The 14,293-nt window shown below is 37.9% G+C and overlaps 1 protein-coding gene across 2 annotated transcripts in view; it reads right to left on the bottom strand.

Annotated features, from left to right (window-relative positions):
- Positions 1-14,293, bottom strand: part of PPP3CA (protein phosphatase 3 catalytic subunit alpha) — a 312,840-nt gene that overhangs the window by 54,150 nt on the left and 244,397 nt on the right. For both annotated transcript variants that reach the window (XM_028506578.2, XM_028506579.2), the window contains exons 6-8: positions 13,925-14,064; positions 3,048-3,125; positions 28-122 (exon numbers count right to left, since the gene is read on the bottom strand). In XM_028506578.2, coding sequence (XP_028362379.1) covers positions 28-122; positions 3,048-3,125; positions 13,925-14,064 — 313 coding nt within the window. The remainder of the gene's footprint in view (positions 1-27; positions 123-3,047; positions 3,126-13,924; positions 14,065-14,293) is intronic.

Here is a 14,293-nt window from a genome sequence, read left to right as displayed (position 1 = left end):
GTCCGCAAGAGATTTAAAACAACTCACCTTTGTTATTGTACACATCTAAGTAATTTGGTGCGGAGAAAATCGTAATTAGAGAAGGGAAGCCTGTTGTTTGGCTCTTCCTGTACATGCGATACCTAAAAACAGGAAGTACAAGTTCAAGCATGGCTCACAGGAAAAAACGGTGATATGGAATTATCAATTCAGAAATACAAAATTAAAATTCAGTTTTATTGTTCAGATAGAATTTGATTACATAATAGTAAACAAAATTTCCTCTGTAAAGTCTGTTATACAAGGGCATCAGTTCACTTCAGAGATGCCAATAAAAACATGCAATCATATGTAAAATGTCCAAACAGGTTTTTCCTAAGTCTAGACAGAAGTTACTTTTTGTTCTCTACCTACCAGTTTTTTCACAAGCTTGCCAGTATTTTCGACATAAGAAAACTAAATAAGCAAAGCAATATATAAATCTTTCCCACTAATAAGCAGGCTGATTATTTATCTAGTGTGTTGTTACAGTTATATTTCCCCTTTTTGCCTAGACTAAGTAATTTGCTTTTCAAATAAAGTTTGAATTTTATGGATTAAATTTATGGATTTTATGAATTGAAACTGTTTCTACTTTAGAGTTTATTTATTATCAATTTCTTGTGGTATCTGCAGGCCAAAGATTATTGTTTCAGCAGGGCGATATTTAGCCAATCAGTAATGAAACAGAACATCTGCAAGATCTTTGGAAACAGAGCAAAAATTCAGTTTCTTTTTCTTCTACTAAGACAAAAATAAAACTCTAGTCTTTAAATAACCAGAAGATCCAGGAGACTGGCTTTTGCCACCAAGGTTAAAATGTATTTCATGACTTCTATGTTATAGATTTCAGGAATATCAGTTTAGAAACATTCCTCTATAGCACGTAACAAAATGTTATCATTCCTGGTACTCGGTGTCAGTTATTTCTGGCATGCCTAACTTAGCCAGGTTCTAGATGTGCTTCAAATAGTACCTTAAGATAGATAATTGGCCACCTTAAAATTTATAATTTTACAAACATCTTGGATACTACTTTTCCCAGAAGAAAATATTCCCTTAAAAATCTTTTGAAATATTCTTGTGGACCTTGAGAAGATTAATTTGATGTGAATACCGAGAAGGAGTTTATCTGCTGAGATGGATTCCCCATGGTCAACTGAGGGCCCAAATTTTATGAATAATAAGATCCTACTGGTCATTTGCTGACAGAGACTTCTCACAGATACCGGGAAGATTCTCAGATGGAACTCTTGGCTTCCCAAGCTGCGCTTTGCTTGTTTATGACATCTGTGTCGACAATTGCAAGGAAAACCTGATTTTGTCTTTACCAAGGACTGAGACCTCCCCTATCCAATCTGAACTGCACAATTTCAATACCTCATTTACATAAAACAGACCTAATTGAGAACCTGGGTAGGTAATTTTGCTATAAAAGAAGGCCACCCCATTTTCTCAGTGGAACACAATTTAGGTTGCTACCTGAATCTGTGTCTCCAGGGCTGTAGCTCCTTTTGCTCAAATAAATGCTTATTACTCTTTATTTCAGTCTAAAATTACTTTTGGTTTGGGAGGAGGGAGTGGGTGGACGTAGAGGAGGGTGTAAGAGGGATAAATGGTGATGGAATAATACCATAAAAATGAACTATTAAAAATAAAATAAAATTACTTTTGGTTTACATTTTAGAAATATTTATTCTGCTTAGGGGACTGAGTTTTCTTGGGGGTAAACAGAATGAGAAAGATAGAAACACTCTTAATCCTAGTACCTTGACTTCATAAACCATGGCTGGCTATACCTACTTGACAACAAATAAAAATAAAGAGAATGGATGACATAATATCAATTGTCCCCAATGAATCAATCAACTGCTCATTTTAAAGAGTTGTTGATTTTAACTGATGCACTTAACATGTTTTCAAATAAGCAGATGATTTCAGGTTCACAGAGAGATTAAAGATAAATCTGCCTCAAATTCACAGCTGGGACAGTCAGCCAAAAAGGCACGGTGACACCACTGCCGGAGAAGCGAAAACAACTGGTGGAGGATCCACGTGGCCAGGCATACCAACAGGTCACTCCAAACACTGGCAACGACAGCAGTGGGCACATAATATTGGATGCGTTTATACCTGAAGCAGAATCACCTCAATAAATTCAATAAAAAAAGAGAAGAAAAACAGCTAACTTTGAAAGGAACATAGGATCTGCCTCGATTCAGGATCATCGCAGACACGGGCTGACTTTAGAAGGCAGTTATCTGCACTCCCATTTTAGCACACAGGTTATAAAGTAACTGTTCCTCTGTTTCAGAAAATTCAGAACATGAAGGGATGAGTTTAAGCGTTTGAAGGAAAACAGTGTTTTCAGTGGGGCCTACCTAGAAGGATAATGGACTTCCAAACTTCAACTTAATTGTACCTATTTCTCCATAACACTGATTTAATGCACCACCAAAGTGAATATCTAGTATTTCTCAGTTTTCTAAACCCTTAAAATTGGTCTACATTTTAAAGTTTACCAGATATTACAAAACCATGTTGTATATTTATCAGTTAGAATGTAAAATTTTCCCCACCATTTAAATGTCTCTATTTTGGTCCATTAAAACTCTACAGGGATCAGGAATGATATTCTTTAAACAAAAGTACAACATGTAATATCTGTTAAATATTTATGTGTAATTCTCATTCACATTGCCAGTCAAGGCTGGTGATTTACACACTTCAGGGGCAGTGATAAGAGCAACAATTGAAACAGGAGGAGATGCCCTTCCAGTGTTTCAGAAAGCCAGCTGACAATTTTACCTGTTCAAGCGAAAAAGGGAAGAACTCGAAAGGGGACATCACACATATCTGTAGTCACTCAGTCCCCAGAACCCTGACCACCTCTGTCATCAAAAGACAATTTTAAGGTTGAATTCCTTCAGGGAAAGAGCCTGGCAAAGGGAACCTCCACAGCCTAAGCAGTGAGGGAGCTGTGACAAAGGGACAATGTATGGTTTTCATAAACCCACAGAACTGCTCACCCTGCATCCTGGGCTTCATGGGCTCGGAGTATAGATAACAAGTTATTGTGCTGTAAGAATTCACAAACAGCGGGGTAACTGCCAGAGACAAAAAGAAAAGAGAAGCATCTGTTATGAAACCATCAAAGGAAGCAAATTTACCTGTTACACCCAGACCTGTGTGATTCGATCCAGCATAATCACACATACATCGTTCATGAAGCAAGCCTCTTGGCTCCCTAAGGACAGGTTTTCCCCTGTGGCAGAAAAAAAGCACCTACAGCTGTACTTTTTACATAATGAGAAAGGGCTGGCGCTGCATGAATTGGGAAAGATCGCGGGCTCTTATGTAACAACACTAGAAAAGTGTCCACTTGTAGAGAAAAATCGATATTATCAAGTCTACCTTTAAACACAAAGTGGACAGAACCATAAATATAACATAAGGATGGAATTCAAAATGTAAACCTCAATTTTCTCAAGTACAGCACTATTTTTTAAAGTAAATTTTATCGATTATGCTGTTACACTTGTCCCATTTTTTTCTCCCCTTTATTCCCCTCTGCCTGCACCCCTCCTCACACCAGCATTCCCTGCCCCCTTAGTTCATGTTCATGGGTTGTACATATAACATTTTTTGGCTTCTCCATTTCCTACACTATTCTTAACCTCCCCATCTATTTTGTTCCTACCATTTATGCTTCTTATTCCCTGTACCTTTTCCCCCAATCTCCCCTCTCCCCGTCCCCACTGATAACCCCACATATGATCTCTATTTCTGTGATTCTGTTCCTGTTGTAGTTGTTTGCTTAGTATTTTTTTTTTTTCAGATTCAGCTGCTGATAGTTGTGAGTTTGTCATTTTACTGTTCATAGTTTTGATCATCTTCTTTTTCTTAGGTAAGTCCCTTTAACTTTTCATATATTAAGGGCTTGGGGATGATGAACTCCTTTAACTTGACCTTATCTGGGAAATGCTTTATCTGCCCTTCCATTCTAAATGAAAGCTTTGCTGGATAGAGTAATCTTGGATGTAGGTCCTTCCTTTAATGACTTGGAATACTTCTTTCCAGCCCCTTCTTGCCTGTAAGATTTATTTGGAGAAATCAGATGATGGTCATATGAGAACTCCTTTGTAGGTAACTGTCTCCTTTTCTCTTGCTGCTTTTAGGATTCTCTCCTTATCTTTAATCTTGGATAATGTAATAATAATGTTCCTTGTTGTGTGCTTCCTTGGGTCCAACTTCTTTGGGACTCTCTGAGCTTCCTGGACTTCCTGGAAGTCTATTTCCTTTGGCAGATTGAAGAAGTTCTCCTTCATTATTTTTTCAAACAAGTTTCCAATTTCTTGCTCTTCCTCTTCTCCTTCTGGTACCCTTATGATTTGGATGTTGGAACATTTAAAGATGTCTTGGAGGTTCCTAAACCTCTCCTCAATTTTGTTTTTGAGTTCTTGTTTCTTCATTATGTTCTGGTTGAATGTTTGTTTCTCCCTTCTGGTCAACACTGTTGATCTGAGTCCCAGTTTCCCTCTCATCACTGTTGGTTTCCTATACACTTTCCTTTATTTTGCTCTTCATAACCTTCACGTTTTCCTCCATTTTGTGACCATACTCAACCAATTCTGTGAGCACCCTGATTACCAGTGTTTCGACCTCTGCATCTGATAGGCTGGTTATCTCTTCATCAATTAATTGTATTTTTTCCTGAGCATTGATCTGTTTTCATTTGGACCATACTTTTTTTTTGTCTTGGTGCACCTGTTACATAGTGAGGGGCGAACCCTTAGGTGTTCACCAGGGCGAGGCAACCCCTGTTGGTGCGTTGTGGCAATGTATGTCGGGGAGGAGTCCGAGGGGGAACAATGCTGAGCTCTCAGCAGCTTTCAGTAACTTCCCCCACTTCCCACAAGCAAATGGGGCCCTTCTGGTGCTGATTCCCAGGTGGGTGGGCTTGTGTACATTCTAAGACCCTGTGGATCTCTCCAGTGAACTCTCCTGTGAGGCTGGGAATTTCTCCTGCTGCCACAACCCACACAGCATTTTTCAGTCAGAGGTTTTGAGGCCTTCTTTTCCCTACATTGGTACCCTGGGTTGTGTGGTCTGTCTTGCTCCCCAGTTGTTCCTCCTGATTTATCTGGACGCGAATGTGGGACTGCCATTCCACCAGCTGTGCCTTGCCTACACTAGTTCTCCAGCCGCTGCCTTGCAGTGAGTCCTCTCTACCCTGGCTGCGCCTCCTACCAATTTGGATGAACATTTCTTCTTTAACTCCTTGGTTGTCGGACTTCCACATAGTTCTATTTTCTGGCAGCTCTGGTTGTTTTTTGTTTTTAAATTTGTTGTTGTCCTTCTTTTGGTTGTGCAAGGAGGCAAAGTGTATCTACCTACACCTCCATCTTGGCCATCAAGTACAGCACTATAAGTGTTTGGATACTTGTGCAGGCCCCCTGAGTGCTATACAGAGAGGACTAAGTTAGGAAGTGGGAGAGTTAGTCTTCTAAGAAATCAAGTTATCAACTTATGCAAGGTTATATTATTTGGCTGTGTTATTCAAAATCTAAATAGAAGTATGGAATTCACAGGGTTTTAAAATGCATATCTTACATATGATCAACAGAACTTTACCTTTGATCTTTACCTTGACTTAATAAAAATATCAAAATTCAATTAAGATAACATCTGTTAGGAAAGTCTTCAAACTAAAGATGACAGCTTCATTTAAAATAAAATTCAAATTACAAACTAAACTTGAATACCCTCTGCAATCACTTTGTGCTCTAAGAATTTTTAATGAGCTAAATATATGCTATAAAATGATTAAATTTTAGATATTTCAAATCAAACGACAGCAAATCCATGCTTGTTTTAATATTAACAAACTACAGATATCTACAAACCTAAACTACATATTCTATAGAAGCCAATTCAGCAATTATAAAAATAGCTCTTTGGGAAAATATTTTTTTTTTAAAGATTTTATTTATTTATTTTAGAGAGAGAAGGGAGGGAGGGAGAGAGAGAGAGAGAGAGAGAGAGAGAAACATCAATGTGTGGTTGCTGGGGGTTATGGCCTGCAACCCAGGAATGTACCCTGGCTGGGAATCGAACCTGGGACACTTTGGTTCCCAGCCCATGCTCAATCCACTGAGCTACGCCAGCCAGGGCCCGGAAAATATTTAACATATGTCACTCAAATAATTTATTACAAAAGAGAAGTTGAAATCGTTTCTATGCTACAGATTTTGAGAGAATTAGCTGAGCAACAGAAAGAGAATACCATTTAGATGGAACACCGCTGCAGAAATATTGATTATAAAAAGGTTCAGTTCTCTGGCAAAAGTGGGATCTGAAGTAAAAAAGTCTTTAGCACGTGTGCACGGATGACAGTGGTTGTTTGTCTAGGTTTGTTATTTTTTTGTCTGTGGGAAAATGGCTTTGTGCTCTTTATTTTATTGTATTTTATTTTATTTTTTCCTTTTGGAAGAACTTGTGCTTGTCTCATGAAAACACAATTTTAATATATTTTCTTCATGCTACATTTGATACCTTTATGCATTTAAGTTTTCTTCCATGGAAATATATACCTAATTTCTAATTAAAATCTGAAGAAAATAAAGTTAACTTAGTAGCATTCTGCTATGTTAAGCATTAAGGAAGGAACACTTGCATTCTTTCTTGGAGAAAACACATTTTGAGGAAAATCTTTAGAAATTTAAAAGGACATGCAAGCAAATGCTCAAACTTTCTAAGAATTACAAATGGTTTTCAAAATAAATTATAGGAAATACTTGACTACCAATTAGATTCCTATTATTGATAAGCTAGCTGTCTAGGATACATTAAAGTTTTTAATAATATTAGGGGGGAAGGCTTACAATATTTTTATGGTTTTTGATGGAAATGATGAAAACCAAAAAGTGTTCAAGCTGATCAGCATTAAAAAAGATATATTTAGAATGGCAGAAAAAGCAGACTTCACAACACCTCACCACCACAGACAGCGATGTAAATCATTTATTCACTGATAATTTACCAAAGGCTCACTGGTGAATCTGTTGTACTTGTTAGAAGATTGTATTATGCACAGGGATGGGTGGTATGATAAATGTTCAGTGTGGTTTCTGGACTGATAGTATTTATAATGTAGATAGAAAAGTAAAACATTTTTTAAAAGTAAAAAACCTACTTAAGAATAAAATACGTTTAAGATAAAATAATTTTGGGAAATAATAAAAGCAAGAAAAAAAAAGCACATGGGTCTGAGGAAATCTTTTTGAAAAATATTTTTCATGGCAGATTTTTTTCTTTCTTCATTGCATTAATAAGGTGAAACTTGCATGATCTGTGCCCACCAAGGAGAAAGGGCCCCTCTTCCTCCAGACTGATCAGCCCAAGTCTGAGCCCATGGCCTTCTGGGCAGAGGGCTGGCTAGATCGGAGCCCCACTCACACCCCTCCATGGGCACCTTTGTCAGCCACAGGGTGTATGCAGTGACCCTGCAATGATTTTGTTTAACTCAGTGGCCTAACCATATCTTAAGTCAGATCAGCTGCAAGGAGCAGTGAAGACCAGTGATGCTCTCAGCTCTGTGATACTCATTTACCAGTATCACTACCATGTTTGGGGAATAAGTTACCTTCTCTGAAAATGGTTTTTTTTTATCATAATTATTCCTTAAGTACTAGAGAATGCATCTTGTCTGAGTAGAAAGGGAGGTGAATATATCCATGGAATAGTGGGAATACTTAGATCTGGCTTCTTATTTCTATTTCCTATGTAAACTCTGGAAAATTGTTTAGTATCTTTGCTTAACCTCATAAAAATAAATCACCTCATTTGTAAAACTTCAGACAGTATCATTTATTTCATAGACTTGAGATAAAGATTAAATGAGTTAGCAATATGTGTAAATTTTCTAGTCCAGTGCCTGACACATAATAGTAGGCATTTTACAACTCCTAATTTTCTCCCCACCACCATGGCGTGAAAGAAAAAATGCAGTCTAGAATGGTGAGTCAGCAACCCCAGATTCTAATAGCAGATGTTACACTTGTTGGTTGTGACTTATGTTAGATCTTAAGGAAATCACGTATGGGGACTACTAGGTAGGAAGTGGTTAGAATATGAACAAGAGAGGGAGGGGACAGGAAGTGGGCTGAGCATGAAGAAAGACGACAGTAGAAAGAAAAAAATGTGAGACAAGGTAGAAAAAGGGCTTGGCACTAGACAAAATAACTATTGTTAGATATAGTCTGTTTATGCTATTTCTGGTTCTTGCAAGAGTAAATTATTTATCATTTATTTTTTAATTTTTAAAAATTTACTGGGGTGACGTTGGTTATTAAAACTATATAGGTTTCAGGTATACAATTCTACAACATGTTATCTTTGTATTGTATTGTGTGTTCACCACCTGAAGTCCAGTCACCTTTCATCACCAGTCATTTCCCCATTGCCCCTTCTACTGCAATATTAAATTGTATTTTAGACTTAGATTTCCATCTCCCAGATTTCCAAGCTATAGCCAGAAGGCATTATTAAAATGCCTTTTTATGCTTTTATGCCCTTACACACTTTTTTTCCTTGTAGAACAGTCTACTCTTCTGCCAAGCCTTAGCTACATTATCACTTGTGAACTATTCCTTTCAAACCCACTTTACCCCGAGGTGTACACAACTGCTGTATCCACCATGTTTCCACAATATATGAATGTAATGTATCACTTGTCATGCTGTAGTGTAAATTATGTGTCTATACCTGCTCTCCAGCAACAGTGAATGCCTTAAGAGATGAGCAGTTTTGTCTTCATATCCTGTATACTTAATGGCCATTTGCCAGCAAACTGGAGCTCACAGTTAATTTCTGGAGTATCCTCAACAGAGGCAGTTAAGCAGATGAGAGAAGCAAAAGGTTTTTTTTCCTTTGTCAGCTTCTGCAAAGCAGAGGCAGGCAGCCTGGTCAAGGGGATGGGAGGAAGCCTCCGCCCTGCCCCATCACAGCCCAGTACTACAGAGGACTTTCCCTAACTGTCCACCTCGTCCTCCACTTCCTGGGGCCTGGCAACGGGTACTCAGCCCTGGGGTGTCCTGGTGTTGCCCAAATACTGTTAGGCCTCTCTTCCTAGGACTTGCTGTGTTTTTTTTGCCCCATGGTTCTCCAGCTAATTTCCTTTTACCACTAGGGATCAAGTCTTGAAGGGCTCCACCTCTTTCAGTCAGAACTTCACCAGAGCTTACGTCCTCACTTGCACCTGGCTGCTGGCCACCTGAAGGGTGGGGGGTAATTTGTACTTAAGGCGAACTTTTTATTGAAGAGTAACATCTGTACAGACAATGGCACAAATCAGAAGATTACCAGTTGGTGACCTTTCACAAAGTGAACACTTTTGCAACTAGCACTCAGATCAAGGCACAGATGGCTTCCCGAACCTCAGCAACTCTTCGTATCTCGTCTGAGTCACTATCACCTCCTCACTAAGGGGAACCGCCATCCTGGTTTTTAATGTTCTAGTTATCTTCTCTGACCTTGAACTCTTATTTCAGTTCCATGGGATCATCCGGTATGTACTCTTTAGTATCTGGTTTTGTCCACTCTCATTCTATATGTGACACACATGTTATGTACAGTTTTGTTCAACTCATTCTCATTGCTGTATTTAATTATTTAAATATACTACAATTTATTGTTCCTTTTACTAAATGGGCATTTGGGTTGTTTCCATTCTTTTGGCTATTACAAACACTGCTTCTATGAACAATCTGGTGTTTTGGTATACACATGTACAGGTTTCTAGTGGATACTGAAATAGGGATAGAATAGGTTAGTTATATGAATGTCCAACTTCAGTGTATACTGAAGTAAAGTGAGGCCATTCAGGTAGTGATCTTTCTAGAATTCCTAGAGTTATCTCCCCTCAAATGTTCATGAATATCAGTTTCTCTGATTGTGAGAGCCTAACCTTCCCAGTATATCTGGATGGATATGTTCTACTTGTCTTTTAAAATTTAAGTGTAACAACACTTCCACCACGAGCAGTCCCTTAAATTTTGATCCATCCCGTTTGGATTAGGGCCCCTAGCTCTGTGTGTGTGTGTGTGTGTGTATGTGTGAGGACCTCCACATTTATCACAATGCTAACCCACCTTGCATTTTACTTATCAATTTCTGCTGATCAAACTCTGGCACTAGACTGTCATTCCCCTGGAAGGCAGGGACTCTCAGTATTTACAAAACCTCACAGAAGGCACATACATAACATGTACTCAGGTAATGTTAAAAAACCAAATGAGTGAAGGAATTCTTTTCAAAAAGATACCCATGTATGGGAGGGAATGAATTGAGGGGGGTGGTATTGTACAATAAGGTGTGATTTCAACAGACTAAAAAGGAAGGTTTTGAATTTGGAGTGGGAGGGAGGAAAGGCAGTATGGTCCAGATTTATTAAAAAGGTTCAATAAGATGTGATGACTGGTAGTGATTTCAATGCAAGAAGAAAAAGACAGTTGCTAGTCTACATACCTAGAAGAATGAACTGTTAATAGAAACAGAAAAACAAACAAAAGGACTCTCTAGTGGAGATTAAGCAAATGGGGAAGTAAATAATAAGCTTTTTAAGGCAAGATGAGTTTAGGTTAAGGTGACAATGGAACATCTTAGGTAAAAACATTCCAGCAGACAACTAGAAAGAATTCAGGCTCAGGAAAGATCGATGAAGGGGCTAGATATAGATGTTGTAATTAAACCACAGAGGTTCTAGTGTACAGTGAACCTAAGGCAATAGTTGAGGTTCCTGGGGCAATGTGAAGAAAACAATGTCAAAAGCTAGAGGAAGACAAAGAAAGAGGCTGCAGAAGAGGCAAGGGTCTGCCTGGTAAGTTAGAGGAGAGCCAGGATTTGTGAAAAAGGAGGAACCAGAGGACCTCAGGGTGGAAGGGGTGAATAAGAGTGTTAAAGGCGGCTGATTTGTGATTAACTGACCACCACCAGTAGTTATTCTAGTGAGCTGTCATTTGCAACTTCAAAAACACTTTTAAAATGACTGTTAAGATATTCTTCAAATCTCAGAACTTCAGATGACTAATTTAACTCACTCCTTTTGAAGCAAGTTTACATGATTCATCCAAGACAGACATAAAAACTGACAACCCAAGCACCTAATCCGGCCAACAGTTTTGTTTGGACTCTATGGAAATGAAAATTTTACCTCCAGTTTGTCATAATCCTCTTAATCTTTACAATCTAACAGTTGGCCTGCTTAAGTATCTAAATTACTTGCCTCAAAACTTTAGGCATTTGAATACATAAACTCTTGTCCAGGGTTATAAAGATAATAGTAGCACTTGGGCAAAAATTATGTTCTTATGAATTCTTTCCTCTCTGTCACATTGCCTGTTTTCTATAACTCATGAACAGCATTAATAAATTCTACTGATGCATTTTTCTGCAAACTCCATTTTATTTAAATCATGGTCCAGGCAATGTGTTAAACCATGATTAGGGTGGCATGGCAGATTAGATATGCAAATGTAATATAAACATGTAAAAATATAGCTGGGAATTGTGGATCAAAATCAGGGCCAATAACTCAACAGGTAATTGTCACCAAGTTTCTTTCCTGTTTTTTTTTTTTTTGTTCCCCTGTGCTCCTCTAGGTCAGCGTTATAAGCTGAGACTATAAAAGATGCTTGATGCCTTCATGATGGTGCCAAATGAAAAGGGTCAACAAGCTCTAGAATAAAAGAGTCATTTTTCTCCATGTTAGATAAAATGTAATCCAGACTGCTTTGCTATTAGTCAGGCTATAGGCCCTAGATTTAGATAGTCAACCTTTGTCTTGGCTAAAGATCTATTAACAATCTCTAATGAGAGGAGTTAAATAATCATTTTGTTGAGAATAAAAGTGAGAAAACATGCATAATCCTCTGTCTAGCTGATGGCCTTTATCTCTGATGTAAACACATCTGTGTCTGTAGTCAGAAAACAAAAATACCGTAAGTTTATTTAAGTGCAGTAGATGACTTTATTTAGAGTATGATTTATTTGAAAAGCTGACTCAGAAAGCTAATAGAAGAAGTTAGGCCAAGGATTAAAGAAAGATTAATGCAATATAGCTTAATATCAAAATCAAGAGGCTTAGATTTTGTTTGATATTGTATTATTGAAGCACAGCTCAGTGGTATCAAATAGGTAATTTAAATACTTACGGTATACTTAGGGGCTCAACACAAGATTGGAGATAATTGAGCACTTGGCTTTGATATATTTCAATAATACTTAACTTTTCACTACAATATTTGAACATCTTTAATAAAAGATTACTCCCAAATTAATTAATTACTGAAAAGAAACCTTAGGCTTCACAGAAATACTATATACCATGCTTCATTTCAGTCAAAACAGACTCATTAGACTTGATGTCCAAATTTCCAAAACAAAGTAACTTCATCTTCTTTGTTTTGGAAACTTTCTGATACATAAGGTTAAAACAAATCTCTTTACTAATATTTCTATCCAAAAATTACTCTTTGATTGATGCTTTACAGTGTACACGACTTTCTGTTCACAAACTTCAATTTCCCAATCACATCAACAGATGAAAAGAAAATTACTTTCCCCCCTAAGGAAAACTTGGTGTCTGAAACAAAATGTTCTGCCATTGCATGAAGTCTGACCGATGTTGGCGAGGAGGGTGGTGCTGCTCGCTTTAGAGGCAGAAGGGCCCGTGGCTCAACACACAGGGCAGAATTTGCCTTGCCATTCGCTTAGCTGGCAGGGCTGGGATTGGGCATAAACCCCAGTGAATATTAATTTTTGCTTTTAAGGGTTCTGGTTTTTTTTTTAAAGACTATGTACTCTACAATTTAAAATTCTCCTAGACCTCTTTGCCCCTTTTGCATAAATCGTAAGTCTGATGAAAACGGAACCTAGTGAAACCGAGGGTAGGAATGCGGGAGGCTGAAACTGACACGAGATGCTAGGTAAGTCATGAGGACAAACAACACCCGACAGCGTTGCTGGTTTATGCTCTGAAATGTTATGGAGTGGGCAAACCCCATACACTGGCAAACATAAAGACATAACAATTACTATAAATTAATTTACTTATTGTACCTATATATTAAGTTGCTGCTAATTTTAATTTATCCAAGAACTCTGATAAAATTAAGAAAATTTTAGAATAACTTGAATATACTTTAATTAGCAATTAAAAATTATTTTTCTTATTTAAGTTATAAGAACTGGTAAAATATTTTTAAAGTTATTACATAATTAAATTAAAAAATCAGGGCTGATGTTGAATTTTTTTATATAGTTCTTGAAACAAAACCAGTTTTCTACTGAATCCTACTTACTATGTTTTTAGCTACTTCGTCTTCTTGATACCACATGGCTCTTTTTTTTTTTTTTGTATTCTCACCTGAGGACATTTTTTTCATTGCTATCACAGAGAGAAGCAGGAAAGAAAAAGAGAGAAATACTGATATGAGACAGAAACACTGGCTGGTTGCCTTCTCCTATGTGCCCGGACAGGGGAAAGAACAGGCAACTTGGGTATGCGTCCTGACCACAAACTGAACCTGAGACCCCTTGGTCTATGGGAGATGCTCCAGCTAACTGAGTCACACCAGCCAGGTCCTGAATACTTCTTTTACGCCTTTTCTGTTCACAGATATTATATCTGTATATTTATATAGATATATTTCTTACCTATTTATTATATTTTCATTTTGCAGGTGCTAAGAACTCATTTGAACCAGGCTTTTGAAGTGAACTTTTCATTTATCCTTGTTTTCTAGAGAAGTTACACAAACATCATAAATAAATCAAACACATGGACTGATAAATTACAAGATTTATGGACCAAATGTGCTCTGGAAGGCAGGTGCTCCGTCCTCACCTGTAGAAGTACGAACATCCCCTGACTGTGTTGTGAGTGAAGTGTTCCTGAGTCTTCTCATTGCCAAAGTCTTCCAGGGGGTCTGACCACAGGATGTCGCACATAGGTCCATAAGCAGGTGGTTCTTTGAATCGGTCTAACTAAGAAAAATAGAAGATAGAGAGCAAAATACTAATCTTTGGAAACTTGGAATTCTGAAAATAGAAGAAACCAGAATTTTGCCATATCCGACTTCCTCTCCCCAGGCACAGAGCAGCATGAACTCTGAACTGCCCTCTCTGCCTCTCTTCCTGTCAGCTGCCCCTTCTCCATGGTTCTCGCCCATTCCTCTACTCGTCCTCTTCTCAGTCTGCCTGCCTCCTTCCTCCT

This window comes from Phyllostomus discolor, chromosome 1, assembly GCF_004126475.2.
Source record: "Phyllostomus discolor isolate MPI-MPIP mPhyDis1 chromosome 1, mPhyDis1.pri.v3, whole genome shotgun sequence".
NCBI classification, from domain to species: Eukaryota; Metazoa; Chordata; class Mammalia; order Chiroptera; family Phyllostomidae; genus Phyllostomus; species Phyllostomus discolor.
Note: the sequence above shows the minus strand (reverse complement) of the source record. Positions and strands in the feature narration are given on the sequence as shown.